At 37.6% G+C, this 24,437-nt stretch overlaps 2 protein-coding genes across 5 annotated transcripts; both read left to right on the top strand.

The window, feature by feature from the left end:
- The first annotated feature begins 1,402 nt into the window (after positions 1-1,402).
- Positions 1,403-14,048, top strand: LOC145224784 (large neutral amino acids transporter small subunit 1-like). 4 transcript variants are annotated; one of them, XM_080091364.1, is made up of 12 exons: positions 1,403-1,629; positions 7,861-8,157; positions 8,800-8,936; positions 10,371-10,496; positions 10,833-10,938; positions 10,999-11,043; positions 11,251-11,374; positions 11,766-11,869; positions 12,026-12,122; positions 12,332-12,481; positions 12,572-12,746; positions 13,084-14,048. In XM_080091364.1, the coding sequence occupies exons 1-12, from the start codon at positions 1,514-1,516 to the stop codon at positions 13,152-13,154; spliced, it is 1,548 nt and encodes a 515-aa protein (XP_079947490.1). In that variant the 5' UTR covers positions 1,403-1,513; the 3' UTR covers positions 13,155-14,048. The 4 variants fall into 4 exon arrangements, with proteins under 4 accessions (XP_079947490.1, XP_079947512.1, XP_079947498.1 ...); XM_080091386.1 differs by lacking the exon at positions 1,403-1,629 and adding an exon at positions 6,152-6,495; XM_080091372.1 differs by lacking the exon at positions 1,403-1,629 and adding an exon at positions 7,006-7,210.
- Positions 14,049-14,114: 66 nt separating this feature from the next.
- On the top strand, positions 14,115-24,251 carry LOC145224810 (b(0,+)-type amino acid transporter 1-like). Its single transcript, XM_080091398.1, has 11 exons — positions 14,115-16,768; positions 18,286-18,433; positions 19,962-20,204; positions 21,402-21,627; positions 21,725-21,769; positions 21,947-22,070; positions 22,290-22,393; positions 22,457-22,553; positions 22,938-23,093; positions 23,317-23,485; positions 23,945-24,251. Exons 1-11 carry the CDS (start codon positions 16,673-16,675, stop codon positions 24,082-24,084), a joined length of 1,548 nt encoding a protein of 515 aa, XP_079947524.1. The 5' UTR covers positions 14,115-16,672; the 3' UTR covers positions 24,085-24,251.
- Positions 24,252-24,437: the final 186 nt, after the last annotated feature.

Genomic DNA, 24,437 nt, shown 5'->3' with positions numbered 1-24,437 from the left:
GAATGGAGACGATTTTAGCGCGTTTCGCTTGACTAAAACCTCACCCTAACCCAAGACTGGCTTTCCGTACCCCATACGTCACATTGGAACCACTATGACGCAGATCGGCGAGACCGTTATTTATACTTTTGTTCCAAAATACTACCCATCATCACACAAAGATACTGCGAGGCAAACTAAAACTCACACCTTCGTAATGTAATGATATCATTGCCTCCAATTTCCCACAAAACACAACGTCTATGATATATTCGGGCATTATAAATTAATTCTGGTCCTAAGGTACAGTATTAACATGTTTCAAAAAAGTTTCTTAATTCTAGAGATGGTCAATTCATTCGTAAATAAAACCAATTTAACGAAAACTCGAGTTGACGCTATCTGTCTAAACAGTAATAATTTACAATGCGCTTCAACACCAACTCCAGTAGATATTGCCTTTTATACAGTGATCAATTTTGCGGAACATGGTGACACGGGTGGAGCATGTGAATTGGTTGCCTTCGCAACTCCTACTGCGCGATTTGCCCGTCCGGTGACTTTGTAAAGGAAATTTAAGTGTATGCCTGAGGTTTGATCTGGAAATTTTGATACCACACCTAGTAAATCAAATATTCACGCAGCCAGTATTGAGTTTGTGTCACGAAAACAAATTCGAAACACACATTAAACTCCTCGCCTTAGCTGGGAGGTTTCGAAAATAATTAAAAAAAACTGCTAAATGACTTTCTACACCGTTTATTTCCGTTTGTAATATTTGGGCGCTAGCCAAAGATTCAAACTGACGTGAAAAGTGAATTAGCTGACATGCATTTTAAAGTCTACATGGTACGTGAAGAACAAAACTGTATTTGTTAGGCCCAATAAATAAAACAGCTATTAAAACAAACAGAGACCCCTTAGACTTGTTGCTTATGTTCCAAAGGGGCGATTTACCATTTTTTTAATATTACCAACACGAAATACTTGAAACTGTTGTAGCTGCGCAAAACCGCCCATGTTAACAAGTGTATTAACATGTTCGGACACTTATGAAAGTTGAGACAAGTTGTCAATTTCGCCATTAGTTAACCTCATTACACATTTTATCGTGTTACTTGAATTGCGAAATTGCTGTACGACTTACTTCGAAACACAAGTGTACACGTTGCTGCTTTCAGAACAAATCAACGAGAGGAAAGGAGTTGCTAATTTAATCGTCTTACAGCGAATTAAAAAAAACTGCCTTTGGACAACTGTCGCCTGTGGAACGAACGTTTTTGCTGATGCCAACACAAATTGAGACGTTATTTGGCGATGCAAAAGGTTTGTTGTTGTGTGTAGACTCAGTGGAAGTCTGCAGAGCCCAACTTAATCTCTTCTGGGCAAGAGAACTGACATGCAATGCATTTTGCGTTTGATTGTCAACAACAACTTATACTTTTAGGTACCTAACCATTAGCATCAATTAGAAGGTAACAGCTTTCAATTGTGAAAAGGATAAAATTACAAGAGGTACAATCAAACAACTAACATGGCGGATAGTTCCGACGAAAACGATGAAAGACAACCGCTATTGGGAAAAGCTAGAAATGGAAGCTCATCACACAGTCCCGACGGTTCCCCAGTCAAAAGCATTGCACTCTCAAAGTAAGAACATTATTATGAAAGATGGTGTTACAATATAAGCAATAACTGCCAATAAAATAAATTAGCTCTTAGCCTAGTTGTAACGAATAATATGGCTTCCTGGACGTGTATGTGGTGGTTGTCTATTATACACATATTACTTTATTTTCACTTTTGAAAAACACATGTCTATTTTGTATAATGCTTAGACCAAACATTTTCAACAATAAGTGGCAATACTATTAAGGTGGCTTTATTATATATTGTCAATTTATATTTTGTCCATTCAATGACTTACTACATACACCATTTACCATACAACCGACAAAAATTTGTTACATAATTTTTAGTTAATCCTTATTTTTACTGGGGGCGCAACAACAAAATTGTTTCTTCGATCAGAAACGAATGGGTCGCCAAACATACATGCGAATTGGCAACGGTATTACTACACTTGGTAAAAAGTAATTCATTTCTTGAATTCTCTCAAACTTTAAAACTCTTATTCATGTTCATGCTGCATCATTATAGGTAAGGCAGCAAAACATAATATTTGTAGCCTTAGCCTGATCTTGGGGTCCAAACCCTGTTTCAAAACAACGGTTAAACTTTGTCCTAAAAGGGAATTACAGACAACGACAAATTACAACGTTGCAAAAAAGGAAAAACAAATCGTTCCAAACACTGTTACCCTCTATGGCCTGCAGTAATCCCTACCCGGGGCTATAGGCAAGCTGATTTTGACTGTTTATTGACCATTAACCTTGGCTATCGGCGACGCTTAGTTTATAGTAAGTTTGAACTTTTCACAAAGTATTTATATCAATCATAAGGAATCTACAAGTTTTACAATGTAGTTTGAATTTGTAGGATGTGGTTATTAAATAGCTAATCTCCTCCATTTTGCATGGAGTGGTACTTTTAACATTGGAATCTGTCATCAATTGTCTTAAAACGGAACAACGTAACTATAGTAACTTGCTGCTATGTTTTTACATCTAAAAGAACGCTTTCTTGTGATTACCACGTCTTTTTTGCTGGCCACAGTAAGCTGGTTGGAAAAGATCAGCTCAACAACTCATGCGTACGAATTGCTGCATGCAAATATACCTCCTGTTTTCGTCACTATGGTGCTGATCATGCGTAGGAAAATGGCAACTTGCCAACAACAGCTCAGTATTCTTAATAGTTCGAAAATATTGTGTGCTTTGAATGTGTCTAATCTTCTGCATCTCGCTTAAACGAGTAAAGCCCGTCTATAACTTGTCTCTATCAGGCATTATTGGTGTGTTACTCGTGCATCAAAATGCTAGAAGTTAATTCTAATCAAACTTAACTGTACAATTTACGTTGTAAAAACACCTACGACCTGCAACTACTTGATCGCAGTCACATACAGTCAAACAGCTGCTTTTAGGATTCAACACTATGAGACGAATAACAATGATACTTAGGCATGGAATTTTGCGCTTGGATGATTACGAATCTATTACGCAGGCTCGTTGCTATGGTTATAAATACTCACCTAGCAGACCGGTCTTCGCCTAAATGCCCAGACAAACCCTCTCTTGCGTGCCACAAAGGGAATCGGACAGAATTTTATTTGCTCAGTTTAATTTTTTAAATTGGGAACAGACTTAACAATTTTATTCGGTTAAAAGATTTTTTCCCCAAAACCCTTTTTATGGTAATGGTTTCGATAGTAGGTGTATAAGTTTGTATTAAATACCTCATGTTTACAGATTTCCAAATAACTCATGTAATTAGTAACATATGTTAACGTGACTAGAAAAGATATATGGGCAATAATACTTTCCCGTTTTCGGTGGAATTTATCCGTTTCCGGTTTTAGCAGAACCACTCAAACATATGTCTTCGTTAAACATTTCAGTACAAAGCGTAATACCACTAATTGGTAATTTTTAATGTTGCATTGTTGCCGAGTATTTAAAGCAAACGCGATTAAGACAAATGGATTTACCTTACGAGACGTAACAGGCTAGAAAATCTTAATTTGCTTTTTTGTATACGTTCCGAAACAGTTAGTTCATACACAATCGGACTGGTAAGCCGATTACGCACGTTAGAAAAACAATTAGTTTTTTTAAGCATCTTCAGTTTCTGCAATATCCGACATAACAAGTAATTTTATGTTGTATGGCAAAACGCAAAGAAAATTTTAGCAGAAAACGGAAATTGTTTTTTCATTATATTGTTGACTGCTGATGTTAAAATCTTTGCTGATGTTATGGTGAAAACTAGCCTAATGTCAGTATCTGTAGCTATCGTCGCTGAGACGTAGAAAAATAATGTTACAAGCGTATAGACTCATACAAATTTACTGTGGTTAGGCAGGAACAGTAGATGGTCACTTTCCGCAGCAAAATAAAAGCTGTGGTGGACAAGATGGAAAAGCACAGCACTTTATTTTGAGTGCAGTATTTTATAACAAACCTTCAACCAAACAGGATTGACTTTGTTTCTCAGGTGTACTTAGTGTTTTCGACGTTTACTTCATACTGTACATTACAGTCATTCTCATATCACTGCCGTATTTCATTTTAATATCTTGTCATCTGATTAATGCAACGCAATTGAAGATATGTTTAATACCAACGTATGAAATGGAGCGCGTAATTTGGTAACCGCGTACGTCCTTGTGGTTTAACGATCAACGCATTATATATCTCAGTTCGTGCGCCAACGACGGATACAATTCCCTTGCGGTCTGACTGAATAATATTTTAGCACTGTGCTGGCGTTGCTTGTTTGTTGTGTATGTTTTATGGCTCGACGTTTTAAGCATTGTTACTGTGATATTTTGAGGTGTTTAACTCAGTAACAACGAACCCTGTCGCATTTTGAGCGAACTTGGAGGAGTAGACTGTGTCAGTACATTTGCTTTAGCCACTAAAATTAAACAAAAGATTATTTTGGGTTTTTGATAGATTTCTAAGCGCTATTAGAGACGCTACAAACAATAAGCTTGTAAAAGATATTCTTTAACTTGTAGTTGTAGCTCGTAACAAAAGCTGGAGTTTGTGATTTTAAGCCAAGGGAAGCTTATATTTTATGGTTTGTCGACACAAACATATTTACTATGATTTGCTGTCTGCAATATGTGAAAGTTTTTAGAGCCATTAAGTCGATAAGACTATGATCCAACTGCGCTTTATAATGGACGAAACCCATATTTTTGACTGTTCTGTGCGTGGAGTATTTTTACAAATTACGCTGACATGATGTATTTCTTCCTATGTCCCAAAACTTGATTTTGTTCAGTTTTTGCTGTGGTTTAATGTGTCAATCTGTTGTTGGCTGTGACTGCCGCCCAATAGCATAACCCGTTAATGCGAGGTAGAATGAAAATTTTTCCGTAGACACTCATCAAGGCCATATGCGTGTATGAATGCAAATACAATACTTATTGGATCTTTTAATTATAATGTGCGTTTAATTTTATGCGGTTTCAGCTAAAGGTCGCGTCCTTTTTTTACAATTTCTGGCGATCAAAACCACAATGGCAGTTGCCCAGGGGTGTGATGCATCAATGTGTCTTAGGAAGGTCAACATATTGTAGAAAAGGTGAAAATAAGTTTGTTGGTTGGTTATACACTTCTGTTTACCTTGCAGGTCGTCGAAAGGTCTTTCTTATTGAACTTGTGTGTTTACGTATAGGTATAAGCAACAAGCTTATAAGCAAACATTTGGTTAGCGTCCAGGGTCACGCATGACAGGTAAACCCAAGTTTAGTAAACAAAAAACGAGCGAAAGCATTCAACAAACGTTTTACAATTTGGTGAACAAAGCAAGTCAGGACATATACGTCAGCTATCGAGGAAAACTTGCTACCGAAACAGAATTTCGCCCAACGAATTAACCAACTTGTATTTCATGCTCCTTGTACTAGAACAGGAAGTTACCGATCTATAGATTTCTAAGTGCCTAAAAATACAGTAGTCTCCGAGGTGGCTGCAAGTACAGTTTTTGTAAGTTCCTTTTTTGTTGATAGAATGATAAACTTTCGTAAGCAATGTTTTTGCATTGATTTCTCTGTACTCAAGCAACTAAATACGACTTGATAACGCAACGTAGAATGTTGTTGTAAAGTTGGCACCATACTGTTACACACCGCTGTAGGATTTCCGCACTAGTTTTTAGCCGGGGAGCAAGAACAAACACATTAGCCGGCCATTGTTTGTATCGCGACGAAAGAAACTATTAAGACATCATTGCGTTGCTAGTATCAGCGTCAGGGTGGACCACTCTGTAAAGACATTGATCGTTATTGAAGTCAAGTCAAACTGTGGTGCTGTAATATTATCGCGTTTTTTAATTCATTGTGAGGCAAGTCATTTTCTCTTGCCCAATGAAACCGTTTTGTCTTGTTAAAGACCCAAGATTATCAAGTTTTCTGCACAAGTTTTAGAGCGCTAAAAACAAATCGAAACTGTTGCCCCATTGCGGTAAAAGTGCGATGCAACTAAAGGTATAAGATCAGTTTTACTTATATTTGGACTGTGGGAATAGGAAACTGGAACTGTAGGAGAAAACAGGCTAGGGGTATAAGCAAGTCAAACTGCTTAGGAAAGTTTCTTACGTCAATATGGCAACATTTCCGACCAGTTTAGCTTGTGAACATCACGATATATAAACTCAATCCGGCAGATTGTGCGATCAAATGCGTAACGACCACATTCCAATTAGCTTGCATTAAGATGGAACGCGTAAGAATCGGCAAGGGAATTGGTATTCACGAAACGTCATCCTTCTATGGATCTTCTGTATGCTTCTGCATTTAGATCCTTGATCCAGGGGTCGCCGGCAAGGTTATAGTTCGGACGCTGTTTTAGCCGGGCTCGGCGCAAGGGGCTGAACTGCTACTAAGTAAGCCAACCTGAGCAAGTCTATTTGTAAAGTCAACTGTGGCAGTGTGGTTTGGGTATTGCGTGTTTTTGTAGTTGTTTGGTGTAAGACTAGTTTAAATATTTTCCAATTGCGGTTTGCTTTTGGCCTTTAAATTGTAAAACATTAACGAAACACGTAAAATCGACAATGTTTTGACGCTTTATATCGACTTCTTTATTTATTCACTATGCGATACCCGTACAAACCAGTTACTTATATGTGACAGTGTCAGTTAACACCGAGCCTAAGTTGTTGTGAACACAGGGTGTGAAGTGCCACAAGCATACAGAAAGAGCGTAGTATTTTAATTAACCCTTTCGTGCTCTTGAAGAGTGACGTTTCTGACAGGTAAAATTGCGCACATTAGATTTTCTCCAAACAGACCTTAGCATCTGGACGGACACCAACAGCTGTGTTGGTGTGATTTTGTATAGGACTGCAGCAGGCGCTAAAATCGTAAACACCGCCTAAATAATGTTTTGACAGATTGGCGGTAATTTTAAACTGGTAGCGTCATCATTTACCAAATTTTGAAATTTAAACCGTGTGAATAATTAGAAGGGTGCAATGGTATTATGTTTAAGTTACATTAGCAGTTTTTCAATTTTGTTGACTAATTAACAGCACCATTATAGTTCCGCTGTAGTACATGGAGTTAACGCTTCCTGCGGCGTTATTAGTTTCGGCTCTTGCGGTGAGTTATTTCCTTTATGCGTATAGTATAGAGCCTTTTTCATTCACAACATGCTTACTGATTCTAGTACAGTGCTATGCGCATGTCAGCCAAGCGGTTTGGCACGTAGACGCTTTAATGAAATATTAAACAGTAAATACATAGAGTTTTACACATTTTTGTAGCGCTTTTTGAAGGCAATGTCTAGAGCAGTGGTTCCCTACCAGGAAGGGAATTTACAACTTAAGGAGAGGAACTTACTTTAATTTTACATTCGGTTTGTAGCTAGGCTCTAGGAATATGAGCTATGAAGTTAATAAAAGACTCAATTTTAAATAATCTTTGGATGATTTAACATTTACTATGCAGTATATTAGGGAGTAACAAAACCGTTTCAAAATGTTAAGGCAGGAATTCATCGAAAAAGGTTGGGAACCACTGTTTTATGTTATACGAGCTAGTTGTGCATAGTACATACATTGGCAGGACAACTATACACATACACATTATTAAACACAAAATGTCAATGCCAGCATTTTTTAAATCCGTGTTTTTTCTGCAAACCCATTGTTAGATTTTCAGCAATTTACTGGAAGCAGACTGTTTAGGAAGCGTAGACTAAGTAGCTCAAATTTTAACGCAAGTATATTGAACTTAAACATTTTTTGCAGGGCTCGACAAAGTATTGACAACGACTCGAAAATAGTCATGAAACGGACCGTAGGATTTTTGGAAGGCACAGCCATCGTCCTTGGAATCATCGTGGGATCAGGAATATTCGTTTCGCCAGCAGGGGTCGCTGTTAATTCGGGCTCGGTCGGCATGAGCTTGATAATTTGGACACTGTGTGGCGCCTTCTCAGCACTGGGGGCGCTCTCCTTTGCTGAGCTTGGGACGACAATTCCACGGTCAGGAGGAGATTATCTGTACATATTAGAAGTGTTTGGTCCGTTCATGGCGTTTATGAGGTAAGTTGTGTTTGTAATAAAAGTATTTTAACTAAGCTCTAAGGTTGGAACAAATATGTAACAGATACGGTCGTCTATACAGAGTTGTCAACGAGTCAAAAATTAGTCCGAACGCGGCCTGAACCCGAGTGTACAAGACCGAAACCCGACCCAAACCCCAAATTCGTTTTAGGCAAAGCCCGAAAGTTGTTAAAATTCCGGCACAAATAAGGCCGAGAGTGAAGCAAGGCCTGATTCAACCACGTTGTAAGCAAACCTAAACCGACCTGAAGGGCCCGACCAGACTTACAACTCTGCGTCTATAGCGACATACTTTGTTGAGTTTATTGATCTCAAATTAAAAGTAGCTTTGCTCGTCATTTATTATGTAAAATCTCGTTTCCGTTATTTTTCGACCATATGAGCTAGTGTATTTGTCATGCAAATCATAATTAGATGCGTTTAATGTACTTTAGTTTAAAACGACAAACAAAATGTAAATCAACGCAGATCAACAATGTTTATTAGTGTTTTAAAGCGCTTTTGTCTTTTTGTATGACCACATAGTGAACTTAAAAGTTTGAAAGCTACTAAAACACATTTTGTCACCTTTTTTTCATCACAAAGACTTTTCTCCACTTGTAACTGCAAATTATTTTTTAGACTGTGGATCGAACTCACTGTGATACGACCTGCCTCTCACGCAATTATCGCACTTACACTGGCAACCTACGTTGTTCAAGTCAGTTGCATTGAAGCTCCACCACTTGCCCTCCAACTTATATCCTTGCTATCTATCGGTAAGTCATTGCAGTGAAATTCATGGGTGGTTTTTCGTACTCCTTCAACAGGAGGATTCGGTTTATTTGATTTCTGCATGTCCGCAAGGTTTTGGCCGGGTTTCCTTTTGTATTTGCTACTCTGTATGAATAAAGCATTACGCGTGATGTGGTTTGTATAACGTAACAAATTTAGCATAATGGATTCTCAAATTAACATCTTTTGGGAAAAACTTTTTTCGCCAATATTTCCGCTTCATTACAAAGGTTTTTTATGCCCAATAGGGTGGGGAAAATTTCTTTTGCAGACTTCGTTGCTCTAAAAACTCCTTAAACATGCTTTAAACCAGCGGTTCCCAAACTTTTTCATATTTTTGTCAAAACGGTCCCTTTGCCATTATTTTGAGGGCTCGCGGTCCTTGATCCTAAATATGTATTTCATAAAAACGAAAGTTGATTGCAGGATTTTAGCCAGTTATGCAAAATTGCGCATAAAAGTCGTCCAAACACAGCTTGTGACATCACAAACAGGACAAATGCACTACAATTGTGCGCGAACAATTACATTTTTGATAATTGTCATTCAATAAAGGCTGTTGTTAAGCAATGGAGACGGTTGATTCTCAATTCTACTTTGATTTATACTTATTTAGTGGCACAAACTGACGCCAAATAAGATTATAGAATTACTTCAACCGCTTCGCGGTCCCCCCAAAATTGCCTCAAGGACCCCTAAAGGACCGCGGACCCCAGTTTGGGAACCGCTGCTTTAAACTCAAAACCTACACAATACTAAGTTGCTAACTACCAGCAGGAGGCACAAACAGTACTGAGAATCTTTGGGGTTATTTGGGCTGGAGTGGATCTTTATTACATAAATAACAAGACAACTAACTATAAAACTTGGTTCTTAACATTTTTCTTGTATAACTGCTAATTTAATAACAGTGATCTGTACCAGTATTCACCAATTGGTCGTTAGCATACCTTGTATCGTATGATTTTTCACTGTGGCGTCAGCTCTTACCGAATGCTCGAATAACTGATGATAAAGCAAAATAGGATGCACTGTTTTTTTTTTCTTGCCGCTAATAGAGTTCCTTTAGGTCGAATCTCTGGATTAATTCCCTGTTTCTTGCTGCTGCCTTGCTTCAGTTGCTTGTATGATATTAGATGTCGTGTCCTCTCTTTGCACCCTATGAAAGCGCCTTTGTAGTCTAATGGTTAATCCAGCCCTGCCAACCACAGTTCGACACGTTAACATCGTAGTGAACTCCACAGTCAAGCAGGCAAATGTGTGGTTTCCTCCACCACAATATGCTTTTAAGTTTTCTACGCTACGGCTGATGTTTGCTGCACTTTTAAGTTTAAGCAAAGATTTTTTTGTTTTACTTTGGTAAGTGATAAAATGTTGATTTTGATTTATAACATTGACCGAACGATTTGACTTTGCAGCTTTTATATCCTGGGTGAACTGCAAGAGCTCCAAGTGGTCAACGAGTGTTCAGAACATTTTCACAGCAGCTAAAGTCGCCGCACTTCTACTTATAATAATTCTGGGAATAGTACAAATGGCTAAAGGCAAGTTAAATGTTTTAAAACATATTAGCCTGGCTATACTAGCCTGTACGACTAATTTCTTTTATAAATGACATTTTTGTGGTTTACAATCTACTATATGGTATATCAGGAAAGAATGAAAATGTTTCGAATTGTTATAGATGGCATTTGTCGAAAAAAGTTGGGAAGCACTGTTATATGTCAAAACAGTGTTCACTGTTAACCCTTTAGTATGAATTAAACGTATTTTTAATGATCGTTTCCCGATATAGGCTTCGGTATGACCATTGTCTGACAGTGATATTTACAAAGCTGTAAATAAATGCCAACTGATATTAATGACTAATTTCATCTTAGGAAACTGGAACAATCTTACTCCGGAGCGAGTTTTTGATGGAAGTTCCTCTGATTTTGGAAAAATAATCCTTGCAATAAATGCTGGACTGTGGGCTTTTTGTGGTTGGTGAGTTAAACGCGTAAAAAACAGTTTTGAGTCATAATGCAAATAAATTTGTATTTACAGGAATGAGCTGAACTACATTACTGACGAAATCAAGAACCCTTCGAGGTAAATTAAGTTATAATGTACATTGTGTGTATTTTTTAGGCCCAATTGAAATATTTAATTTTTGGTGCGCCCAAAAGCAAATCGTTAGAAGTAATAGGAATGTTCATTACAACTTTTACCAACACTCATATCTTTTCTGTTTCGTTTCACTTTGAAATCTTATGTGTAGATTTTGTTTTTTTACAGACAATATCCATTATTTTGCAGAAATCTTCCCCTTGCAATCGTGACTTCAATCTTTCTTATAACTGTTCTATATGTTTCTGTTAATCTCGCGTACTTCACTGTGCTGCTACCAGCGGACATGGCAGCGAACGAAGCAACTGCTGTGGTATGTAGGCTACAAAATGAAAAAGCTAGCAAATCAAAAACGTTCATCTGCATGTAAGTTATTAAAAAAGCTGGAAATATTATACTTGCTTCCGCTAAATAAACTGGGAAAACAAAAATGAAATATTTTTAAATCATTTACGAACTCTATAAAATGAAAAATGAAACGTAAGGGTAAATGAGGGAAAGTACATACAAGTATACAATCGTCATGTCTTTGCTCTTCTTCCTGCCATTAAAAAGTAGATTTTGTTTTTACGGGATGATTTCCTTTATTGTGGCGTAAGCTAGAAAATGTGTGTTTATGCTTTTTCTATTTTCTTACTTGCTTAATTATTTTGTCCTGTTTCTTTCGTCTTAACACACAATTTAATAACGTTGATTTCTGGCAGATTTTCGGTAAGATAACAATGGGCAAGTGGAGTATTATCATTCCAGTTTGTGTGGCACTTTGCTGTTTTGGCGGAATCAATGGATCAGTATTCACATCTTCACGGTGGGTGGCATCCTGCAGATATTAAATTCACACATATATAACCTGTTCCATTCGTCGTAAAAAAACTGTAATATGAAACTAATCAGGTCGCGATCTTTGTAAACAGTCGTGTACAGGTAAAATATTTACTTCATTTCTTTTCTAATTTTGCTGCAGACTTTTCTACATCGGCGCATGTGAAGGGCATCTTCCATCCATTATGGGGATGATCAGTGTTAAATCTCTTACACCTGTTCCATCTGTTATCGTTATTGTAAGTTGATAGTATTTGTTCATCATTCATTTAACCTCTTACCATTACTTTGTCTCCTTTTAAAAGAACTTTCGACAAAGGGCAGCACTTGATATTTTAGTGAAAAACATTTAAAAAATCCCAGCACAGGAAAGCATGTTAATTAATACAGGGTTAAGTGGAAATTTACCATTTTAAAGATATTAAAACAATTTTTCATGTATTTACAGGGTGTGCTGTCAGCAGTATATATGTGCACCGACAACGTTTTTTTACTTATCACTTACGTAAATTTCGTCTACTACCTCGCCATGGGCATCGCGATCGTCGGTCTTATTATTTTGCGATTTAAATGCCCTAATCTCGAACGTCCACTAAAAGTAAGTTTCTGTTAAGCAGCTTTCAACCAAAGATTAGGCTAAAGCAGCATTCCTGGGCTTTATCCCAAGAAACATTTTTTGCACTTACAGTTGCCCTTGATTGTTCCTATATTTGCCGCTCTATTGTGTCTCGCAACCGGGGTTTTGTCGTTCGTCGAGGCACCGATTGAAAGTGGTATCGGAATGGGAATGGTTCTAACATCAGTTCCAATCTACATCGTATTCGTGAAATGGGAGAAACCGCGAAAGCTAGAGGAGTTCTATGGTATATTACAGCACTTATAAATGCTCTAATGGCCGAAAATCACTCGGTGTTGGTAATATAAGCCCATGAGCTAGTATTGTATTCCTTGCATAGTGTTGCATGAAGCTGGTTTAGATGAAGGCCAGCTTAGTGCTGGAAAAGTATGCATCTAATCCTTATGTTGTTGAAGAGGTGTTGCTGCTGCTTGAAAAATTCCATTATTGAGAATATGAATGATATATTGCTTAATTTGTTCATCACATAATCTTTCGGTACAATAAACTAGGGACATAGTCTTGGGAATGTTGTTAATATTTTGAAAATTGTTTTGTAAACACGATTCATTTCTGTTTTGCAGTGTGGTTCACCGAAATTATGCAGCTTATCACTGAGTCTGTGGTGGAAGAAATTCGGTTACCAGACCAATAAAACGGTTATGCGCTCAAACTTGTCTCTGCCAACACAAGTGTCTGGTCAAAACCGTGTCCCAAAGTCTTAATGGGCCTAAATCAGTGGTTCTTAACCTTTTTGGTGTGGTTTCCCTCTAACGTCAATCACCAACTTCGAATTTCCCCCTCGAAGTTATTTTAAAAATCATGTTTTGTGCCCTACGTTAACAAAAAAATATTTTTTAAATAAAATAATTTTGTGGAGCGATTTGGTCTGGACCCTAAAGGTATAGTACAATCTCATTTAGTTTGAATAGTGCTTCTGTGTAAGATTAAACTTTTTGGAGTACTGAAGATTCTGCTCTGCTCTGCTTGCATTATTCATTTATTGCATCACAATTAACAAAGGAAAGGCTTCTATTCGCGCACAATAGCAAAGTCATTGATGGTTTTAGTCTTCTCTGTGATGTAACAAACGGCCTTAGGATTTGTATGTGTCTTGTAAACCTTGGTGAAATTAATCTTACATGTTGTTGCAGAAAATTTTTAGTAAAGTAACTTTCAATGGTTAATTCAAAGCCGGATTCGACCCTCGAGCGCGAGTTTGCTCTTTTCAAGCTTACATACTTTCCCTTTCGAAAACATTAAATTTCCCACTAGTGGGAAATTTCCCACCGGTTAAGAACCACTGGCCTAAATCATCTACAAAAATGGGGAAAAGTAGAAAAAACAACCGTCCAGGCTATTACAACGTTTTTGTAGCTAAATATTTATCATTTCTGTTTGTTAAACACTTTATTGATATTGGTACAAAGGCCACTGGGTGGGTTAACTTATAAAAGTTTATTCTTGTTTTTATTTATTGTTTGTTTTCCCGTTCGCAAATTTTGTTCTATCCTGAAAAAGTATTCGTTAGTAAAGTTTGCGCAAAACTTGGTACCAAATCAAATTAGTGTTTGTTCTTGTAAACATTTCTCGCAGGACATTATGGCCGCTAATCACAGTTGTACAAATTCAATACGACTAAAAATTGCACCCTTTTAGAGCGTGCTGTACTTAACTGACCCATGAGGTTGCACCAATTATTATGGTGATATTCAAAAACGTTGAGCGATGAAAAACAACACACACAAATTATACTGCCCAAAATATTTTTATAGAATGTGTTTCCTATATTTTCCTGAAAACTTTACCATGATCAATATTTTTCTACTTTTCGGGCATTTTCCCCTTCTAGTCTATTTTCTACTTCGTTTAGTATGAAAGAGATTGGATCACAACGTCAATTACAAAAATTTTCTGTGGTTTTGGTTTATTGAATTGCTTAGAATATTCACCTTCAAAGAAGTGAAATTAATTTCAACTTGCCTTGCACATACAAATCAGCAAATAAATCCTGAATGCTGTGTGCTTTAACTCTTCATTAATCAATCCTTTATCTACTTGCAGCCAGATCTTTCAGTCAAAAAATATCCAACATCAGTCACCGACCTTTACAAACAGTTATGCTTTCAATAAACCACAAACAAATAAAAAATCTTAATCCCAATCTATTTTACCATGCCGGAATTCGATTCATCGCGTAATACCTCTTGTTTGCCACTTGCTGATTGTTTTTGTCTCTTTTCAATTGTTCGCCGAACAATAGCGCTTGCTCCAGAGAAGCAGCACAACCTTTCAGTTTACAAAACTCTTCACAGCAGGCAGTGGTAGGTCCTTCTAAAATTCCTAAGATGGTGTGGTACTTTAGAGTTGAGTGCCGCTCATGTAGCATCTCACAAAAAATATTGTTTAAGGCGTAAATATCGGATTGAATGATTTATTAGTTTGCCCATACGTACAGAACAGGGCAAAGGTGCGCAAACAGTATGTAAAAAATAGTCCTTACTTTGCCGTCCGACAAAGGTGTTGTACAGTTGCTATTTTGTTTCAAAAACTTATTAACTGGCCACGAATACTTAAACAAGTTAGATTTAAATACTTAAGCAAGTTAGTGCACCCGGACAGATATATTGTTGTGACTAAAAAGGAAATGCAGATTTCCTCTGGAATTAGTAAACGTACAGCACCTTCAGTAGTGGTTTTGCACCAGGTTTCAGATCTGAAGCAAGAATAATAAACATGAGTACCTTAAAGTACATTTTAAAATCTCAAGAGTCATTTTGCCCGGAATTTGTGATTTACCAAACTTATGTATACACTACCATAGCATCCTAAATGTGCGTATCATGCTGCTATGGAAAAGCACACATTACGTTGGCGATTATAATTAAATGGCCAACCGAGTTATTAAGCAAACAATTATGTCGCAATATTGGCTCGATTATGCAATGGCGAGAAAGCGATGCGTAAGTTGGCCATCAGCTTCTATCGCGCAAACCGTGGCACAACGTTGTTTAATCTGTGCAAATAGATATTCATTGCAAACACCCGAGATGTTGGTGACTGAATGGGTAAATCTCTGTGGGGTTATGTATCCTTATTTGCTTCACTTTTCAGCTTCTTGTGAAATAAGTTTTAACCACTTTGAACCGATATTACATTTATTCAAAGACGAATTTTCAATAAATAGAGGTTATATCTTATCTTCGGCGATATGAGTTCTTTGGGGTTATTTACCACATAGAGGCAATGCAATTGCAAAAAAAAACGTTTTCATTCTACTCGGCAAAGATACATGTAAAGGTGTATTAGGCAACCTTTGAACTCAGATTTTAAAAAAATCGTATTTTTCATAATCCTAAACGGATTAAACACGCATAAATACGGACTCCGCCAATTTCTGGAATTCTTCTTCCTGCGGATGTTTGTACGTTGCAGGTTTACACTCAGGTTTACAATTTCCGAAATGTAACCGTCTCTCTTTCGCGGAACGCAACCGCTATGTTAGCATTAACATTACCACAGCTACCGTCAACTAACAAACAAAATGCGCTTGCTGGTACAAAGTGTGCGGTTCACTCACGTGGCCAAATCTTTAGTCAACAAATTGGCACCGTCTGGCTGAAGTTTTGTTTCTGAACTGGGTGTGGTGACAGCAGTGTGTTGATTTGTCGTTCAAGTAGGCATCGCTCCCTTGGTTCAGAGTACGAAATCCTTTAAGTCGTTGAAGTTCTTGTTGGTCGCTGGGCTATAAAAGGTGAAGCATTGACCAAGTTTGTGTTGTGTACAGACTTGCGAACACGTTGTTGTACGCCTAAGTAATAATCTTGACAGGTATTTTGCTTGATAAAGAATGGCGGTGAGATTATTAAATGTTTTAAAGATCATATTCGTTCAGCAAGGTTGTTTTGCGCTACAGACGTCCTGCTTTTTTGCATTTCATTCTCATAGGTTATTAAAGAGCTGCATCAAGAGTGGGTTAATTTAATCTGAACTGACATCCCAAGGATACAGCCGGTGGGCCTTCGTATATACTCAATGCCTTTATATATATACACCGTGATTGTTATTTAACTTAATGCAGCGTTACTTTTTTAGTATCTGATAAGGTAAGAAAGGTGTCCAGTTATTATTAAATAGGTTGAATCAATTTCAAAATCGCTGGCTCACGGCAAAATGGAAACCGAACTGCGGCAACGCAAGAAGGAAGAGGCTGAAGGAAAAAATAAACAAGAAGATGGGGGAAGCGACATTGTTGAATTAAAGAAGGAGGTAGATTTTAAAATGTAACATTGTGAAAGTTTCTTTCTACTATCTTAATCAGTCTGTCGCAGCTATGGCCAATCATTAAACTTTTGGAAAACACTTTATCAGATGACCGCATGTCATAAAGCGGATATTAAGTAAACATTAATATCGTAGATCAGACGTGTTTTCACGTGACAAAGTCTGAAAGCTGTGTATTGACTGGTCTTGTTTCCCGGGGGTTTGTCCACACCTCCCAAGACCCTTATGTATTCATGTTTGCGAACGTTTATGTTTATCGCTTGATGTGTTCTTTTTCAACTTAACGGCAAAGTGAATGTGTAAAGTCACTGATTTTGTGACCATACAAACGCTCCAGGTTTACAAACTCCGACATATCCATTTCAGATCACTATTTAGATAGCAAAAAAACTGAAAAAATACGCCCATTGAACAACTTTTTTTGTTAAAGAATTAGAGAAACGTATAAATGTAGATTGCATCACATTCCGAAATCTGACCAGATTTAAGTTGGAGTAAAAAATGGTAGTGTTATAAGCGCATACATATCTACATCAGATCAAACATTGAAAATCTGTCTGTTGAACAAATGATATTATTAAAGAAACAGAACCATGTATGAATGTTTGTTGGATTACTACATTCCGCAATCCTGCCAGCTTAGGTATGCGGCCACATTCCTAGAAGTCTCCAAACATACCAAATAACTCCATAGTCACATCAGCACAACTTTAAAGGGCGATGGAAAATCCAAATACATCAACACATGATCTTTTCAGCAAACAGTTGATGAAAAAAATTATTGCTTTCCAAACAATTTGTAACGATGTTGCGAGCTTCTAGAGCTATAAAAAACTAAAAGGTTATATCCTGTACCTTTGATTACTTAGTAGTGGTTTTATTCAGGCTAGTATACGAATGCTTGCAAAAAAGCGGTTGTTACGGTAAACATCTTCAACGTCGACAATAACGCTTAGTGTTGACTTAGCAGGTATATAACTATACTTAACAATGCGGTTTGGCTCCCCTTGACAAAGCACTCGTCATGCTGTTGACTTCATTATAGTAAATCACATTGTAATCACCACTTTGGGCTGCAAGACCAATTTTTACTGTCATGGACTTGTTTCACCGGTTTGAAGACTGTTTAAATGCAACAACGTTATGCGTTAGAGGCCTCACATAAATCTATTCTTTTGTTGTATGGAGCGCAGCAAACATCATACACTAGTCAACAAAACACGCTTTTGTGAAGCTAAAAGGTGAAGGTCTAAAAGTGGTCGCCTTATTTAGAATATGCATCTCAACAAGCAACTGTGTCAAACATGTATTTTATTGTAAATGCCATTTACTGCAACAGAGAAACAAAAAAATAATAAAATGGCTTATGTCTTCCCATGACTTTGCCCCAATGTTAGTGATTCTACGAGATGCGCCAAGTTCAGAAAGCGGTGTTTCTAACTACGCTGGCTGGATTGTATTTCCCCCTACGTTTTGCTGATGCACGTGCTTCTTTTTGTAAGGTCGGAATAATCGGAGGAATCTCATTAGTTGTTGGAACCATGATTGGATCAGGAATCTTCCTCTCTCCGGCCGGAATCCTCATCAATGCGGGATCAGTTGGAGCGAGTCTCTGCATCTGGGCGGGATGCGGACTTCTTGCAACGTTTGGTAAGACGCCAGAAAGGTCTCAAGGAATAGAAAATCAATTGATCCAAACGGAGATATTAGTCAGCAGTTTTACTTACACTACCACAAACAGTTGTTTGCAACATCTTTAATAAAGGTATCAGCCATTTCAGTGACATAACAGCGTATATTTAGGTTTAGAACTAAATATTCGATTTTGGTCAGAAGCTGATTGGGCAAAATATAGATGTGTATCTCAAAATGTTAAGCAAGAATGATTTAATTTTTTTCATGAACTCCAGTCTGCGTACATATTTGTTACAGTCCCTATCCATCAAACAACGATCTAGGTCAGGGGTTCTTAAACTTTTTCGGCCGTGCCCCACTTGACACTATTTATTTATTCTCACGCCCCCCCTAAAAACGTTAGCACTGATGATGCTTGTCTTGTTTTTTTTAAAACAACATACATCGTAGGTCCGCCTTAAGCTTCTGTCAAGTTAGTTCCAATCGTTAGAAAAAGCCACTTCAACACTGATAAGTTGCGAAAAAAAGTTTTTTTTGTGCGCGCACAGAGCCACGTTGCCAGTATTCTTGTAAACTACGCATATGTTGCCCAGAAATTGTTGATTCACTCAAAGTCAAGGCAATCTCTAATGCGAAATTGCGAACAAATAAAGAATATGCAGCCGACTATATAATGCAGGGGTCACCAAACTACGGCCCGCGATCCCATTTTTTAGATTCGCCAAAACGTATTAATAACTTTTACTGTCAAAAATTAATCTACTCCTTACGAAAGTTTACTGTTACGACATGTAAAATTAATATTACCAACTTTCATAGGATTGCAACGCCCAGGAGTGATCCAAAGCCAGTTTATTACGTCACAGACAAAACAAAAAGTGTTAATTGTGCGCAAACAATTGCCTTATTGTGTTACTTGTGACGTAATATACAAACATTCCTTGTAACATGAGACTAACTATACAATTTAACAGATATTAAATGGGTTTTTGAAAAGACAAAAAAATAATAATCTTGGCGCCCCTATAAAAATAGCCTCGTGGGCTAAGCTTGAGAAGACGACACTGGGGCATGTAAACTATGCGGCACGCTCGAATTAGTATTAAACGTATCTGGCCCGCAGTGTAGAAAAGTTTGGTTAGTACAACTGGACATCCATTTCAGAGTATTGAAGCGTTTACTTTAAATAATTTCGAAATCAGTGCCGACATAATTCCAATACATTCATTTACAATTGTTTGCAAGTGAAAACTTTGCAGCCAGATTGTGCTGCGCCCCCCTTGCGAACCCTTCACGCTCCCCTAGGGGGGCGCGCCCCCCAGTTTAAGAACCCCTGATCTAGGTGGTATATTCTTAAGGTTGCAAACACTCATCTGTGTTTGAAATAGAAGTCATATTAAACCACAATCTTAAGGATGAATGACCTGATATTTTTCACCAACTTAAAGCTGCAGAAATAAGTTCATTATGGTCTTCATACACCACGAAACGAGTAAGTAGTGTGACCCAACAAACTGCAAATATTGTTTTCCGTTATCTTCAGGGGCACTCAGTTACATTGAGCTTGGGCTCATGATACGAAAATCAGGAGCAGAGTACCCCTACCTTCGTGCAGCATTCGGAGAGATGATTGCCTTTCTTCTTGCTTGGACCAACATTATTGTCACAAAGCCTTCATCGTTTGCGATCATTGCAGTTGGGTTTGCTCAGTACGTTACAGCACCATTCTATCCAGGTTGCGTTCCACCTTCTACCATTCAGAAATGTGCTGCAGCTTTTTGCATACGTAAGTGTTAAGTGTTGTGAATCCTATATAGATCGTTGAATTAAACCACTGCACACATTGTGGTGTACGCTTGGAATTTTTATCTGAAGGACAACCATTATGAATTATGGTTGCGATATTTAAGTTACCTTGTTTTAAGTGGGGCATTTTTAACGCATGGTCGCTCATAACTCGTGAAAAATTACTGTGCTAAAATTTAACACCGCAAATGTGGGTAATTTTGTGATTTAGAAACCGTAACATGTACAAGACTTTTGTGCATGAAATTGCATCTGTTCAATCAGTAAGTATTCTTCACTGAGATATCTAAATCCATATTTATGACTGTTCAAAGAAATTTACGCCATTGCACTTTGCTTGGTACATATTCCGCCCCTAAAAATAACTTCGGCACACAACCGGTGATATGTTGAGGCTTGTTCAAACAACGACGCCGTTATCCCTAAATGTATTGTTTGTTTTTCGCAGCAGAAGCAAAAGTTCTTTAATCAATCGTTTTTCTAAAGTGGCTAACCTAAAGCAAACACTCGCAATAACAGAAAAAACGATTTTTTAAGAGATCTTGTTTGCTTTGCTCGTTTAGACAATTAGCAGACAAAGCCAAAAACCTTAACTTGTAAAGCGCCTTAAGCACCTTTCAAAACCGATAATTGCAGTTGGTCCAAGGGATCATTTGGTGTAAATAAAATGAAAATTGGTTATTTCTAAACAATATGCTATAGCATATATGTACCACTGACACTGTACACTGATTCAGCCTATGAAGTTTTATCAGTGCAGCTGGCGACAAAACATTTACCTTATCCAGGTAACGTCACCCTATAGTGCTTGGTCATTGCCAATATACAGTTCTTATTTAGTTTGTGACCAGTTCGGCATCCAACAATGGTGAGACTTGATTCTTCAGGATGTAAGTCTTACCAAATTGGTGTGCCTTAGCCTGGCCATATTGGCCAGTACGGACAAATATCACCAGCCGCACTGATCAGACCTTATAGGCGGAAGCAGTGTGTACTTTGTACTGCTAACTTATCATTGTATCAACACATTTCTTTAAACGCCATTATCGTTTATGGTTTCAATACTTCTTTCTGTTTGTACAACACCCTTGAGCTTTTTGTTTCATGCAAAGCTAATCATAACATTACTTTTATGCAAAGCTAATCATAACAGTACTAATCATAACATTACTTTTAGTGACCATTTCGACGATCAACTGCTTCAGTGTCAAACTGAGTAACTTTGTTCAAATATTCTTCACTGCTGCTAAACTGGCCATCATTGCGGCCATTATTGTTGGTGGTTTCGTAATGCTTGGACAGGGGAAGACGGAAAACTTTGAAGACGCCTTTGCGGGAACGGCCAGCTCGTTTTCAGCTATTGCCCTTGGTTTTTATAGTGGCTTGTGGTCGTATGACGGCTGGTGAGTTTGAATATATTTCAAATGCGCACATGTTTGCTTTCAAAAATATATGTTGGCAATTAAGAATGCAGCTAATTGGTAATATTTTAACTTGTAGGAATCAACTGAACTTTGTCACAGAAGAACTTAGAAATGCTAACAGGTAATTAAAAAAGTTGAAACGTTTTACATCAAAATATTTTTTCTATTTTTGATCAATAAAGTGCGATAACTTATGATGCACCTACACACCTACATCATTCTGAAAAATTCACCAAAAACCTTCTACCAAAATAAACTATACTGGGACATTTTATTTGTAAACGTTTTGTTTGATCAGAAACTTTCCAATCATCATTTGCATCGGCATTCCAATGGTAACGGTTCTCTACATTCTGGTAAATGTCGCATATTTCACTGTGATGACTCCAAGTGAGATCATGGCATCCAACGCAGTAGCAATAGTAAGCAAATGTTGGATTGTGTTTCTGCAAAGATTTAAATTGACTCAGAAAACAAACATGTTTTCCTATTTGTTACATGAAGGAGTACCGTAGCTATGACGTCAACCGTTACGTCACGGTAAACTCAGATCAATCCAGTTGCAAACAATAGAGCGTCTTGCAAAAATGTCATATTGACCGATACATACACGTTTCAAATTTTGTTTTCCGTTGAAATAGACGTTCGGAGACAGGGTCTTTGGCCCTGCAAGCTTTTTGGTTCCTGTTGCAGTTGCTTGTTCGACTTTCGGTGCGGCCAACGGTAGTGCTTTCACCGCTGGAAGGTTTGTAAAAGATCTGTTCAGTTTGCGGTGTTGAGTACTTTGTTAAATTGCCATCTCTATTAGACTGACTTACGCCGCAGGACGGAACGGTCACACTTTGCAGATATTCTCCTACATCAGCGTGACGAGGCTTACTCCTTCTCCAGCCTTGATCTTTAATGTGAGTTAATTCCAAGTACAGCAGTTAAAAATTAATAGCAGGTTCGTTACCAAAGATTTAGCCAACCTCAAAGGGAATTGTTAAAAATTTACCTAAGTTAATTGACAAAAAGTCACATTCATATTGACTTAAGTACAACAACTTCGCAATGTTTCGTTTTTGGCAGCAGCTCATTATATCGTATGTAAAGTATAGTACATATAAGTTTCATGACACCAATTGCTTGATCGCAAAGTACACATGTCTATCCATTATCTACATGTAATTTGTAATGTCTGATTTATAGTCAAGTGTGTATAAAACAAGAATAAGAATTGAATGGCTAATTGTTGTAAAATTTAACTACATTGCTTCATTATTCACATATGAGTGGTTTTGTTGCAGTCTTTCATAGCACTTCTCATGATCATTCCCGACTCTGCAAACTTCTCCACACTTATTGATTACTTCACATTCGCTTCATGGATTTTCTACGGTCTCACATTCCTCTCTGTGATTGTGCTCAGGATCAGAAAACCACACTGGGAACGACCGTTCAGGGTAGGTTGTTACACATCAATTTAATTAAATCTGGTTACTGCTTGGATATTCTTTAACTAAAGTTACAAATGCTGCTTTTTGTACTTATGGAAAGCAATACCGAACCAATTGTGGATGTAGTTGTAGTCTATAGAAGTGACATATTGCGTTTACGTTTCTATACCTTCATCTTGGTGCCTGTATTAGCAATACAAATGAAACGTTTAACGTAACAACTGAATAGGTGTTCATTGTCATTCCTGCCATCTGTTTCCTCGCATCTCTATATCTCATTGTTGCTCCAATCATCGAGGCTCCATCCCTCGCCTATCTCTATGCAGGGATCTTCATATTGGCAGGCTTGATTTTTTACTTCCCGCTTGTTTACTTCAAACTGACGCCGCCATTTATGGGTAAGACTCTTCACTTTGTCCTTGTTTTTTTTTTGTCAAAAGTAGGCTATATTTGCTTAATCGTAAACTGTATAAAATCGAGTTTTAGTGCGTTTCTTGTAAAACAAATCCTGAAGCAAATTAAAGGGAAAATTGCACAAGACACGGTTACTGAAAATGGAACTGACATCCTAGTCATAAAATCACAAAAAGAATATAGTAACTAACAAGTTACTTGATATACATGTTGTACTCTCTAGTCAGTTTGGTCTAAAACATAAAGCTGCCTAGTGTGATACCTGGTTATAAGCTTAGGTATTGCATTATCTGGTACACCCTATAAAATTGGTACATCCTTTAAAAATCACCCTGGGGTATACGATACAGCCGGTTGGAAAGCACTGTGGTCTAGAATAGATTGAACTCGCCAGCTTTTTAAAATAATCATCCTAATCTTCCCAAACAATTATATCGTTTTAGACCCATTAACTTCATTCCTCCAAGAGGTCTTGGAGGTAGTTCCTCCTCCGGAGATTTTGGACGAAGATGAGCTGATGGAGCAGAAGAGGCAAGAGGAGAAAGAAGGAGAAGTTAACGAAGCATATTCCCATGCTTTTTGATCTCTCATTTACTGATTGACTGTATGAGTTTCTCCGCCAAGATGTATTATATTTCCCGATTAATCTAAATAACCCCTATCACCGCCCTTATTGTGATTTTGTTTCAATTTTGTGAGCTTACTGTGAATGGACACGTTTACTAAAGAAAAAATATGAACCACAAATTTTGTTATTGGGTGAATCAGGTAAACTGTTTCAGGCTATTTTTAAGCAACGTCTGCGACGTGGTTGATAGAATTTTCAACCAAGCAATATTTATATATTGTTAAGACTCTTAAACTCTTGGGCAGATTTTTTGTTCGTGACAAGTTGTAAATTAGCGTGCTGGGGTGTTTAGACCCTCGTTTCTTTCC

This window comes from Phallusia mammillata, chromosome 1, assembly GCF_965637545.1.
Source record: "Phallusia mammillata chromosome 1, kaPhaMamm4.hap1.1, whole genome shotgun sequence".
Classification (NCBI taxonomy): Eukaryota; Metazoa; Chordata; class Ascidiacea; order Phlebobranchia; family Ascidiidae; genus Phallusia; species Phallusia mammillata.
This window is presented reverse-complemented; position numbering and strand designations above follow the sequence as displayed.

Excerpts from the sequence above, each read along its gene's own strand:
- LOC145224810 (XM_080091398.1), top strand. The coding sequence starts at position 16,673 with ATGGAAACCGAACTGCGGCAACGCAAGAAGGAAGAGGCTGAAGGAAAA. Across the intron at positions 21,628-21,724 it reads TTGTGGTCGTATGACGGCTG|GAATCAACTGAACTTTGTCA; the intron begins GTGAGTTTGAAT and ends TTTAACTTGTAG. Across the intron at positions 22,394-22,456 it reads AGTGCTTTCACCGCTGGAAG|ACTGACTTACGCCGCAGGAC; the intron begins GTTTGTAAAAGA and ends CATCTCTATTAG.
- LOC145224784 (XM_080091364.1), top strand. The coding sequence starts at position 1,514 with ATGGCGGATAGTTCCGACGAAAACGATGAAAGACAACCGCTATTGGGA. Across the intron at positions 8,937-10,370 it reads TATATCCTTGCTATCTATCG|CTTTTATATCCTGGGTGAAC; the intron begins GTAAGTCATTGC and ends TTGACTTTGCAG. Across the intron at positions 11,870-12,025 it reads TCAGTATTCACATCTTCACG|ACTTTTCTACATCGGCGCAT; the intron begins GTGGGTGGCATC and ends ATTTTGCTGCAG.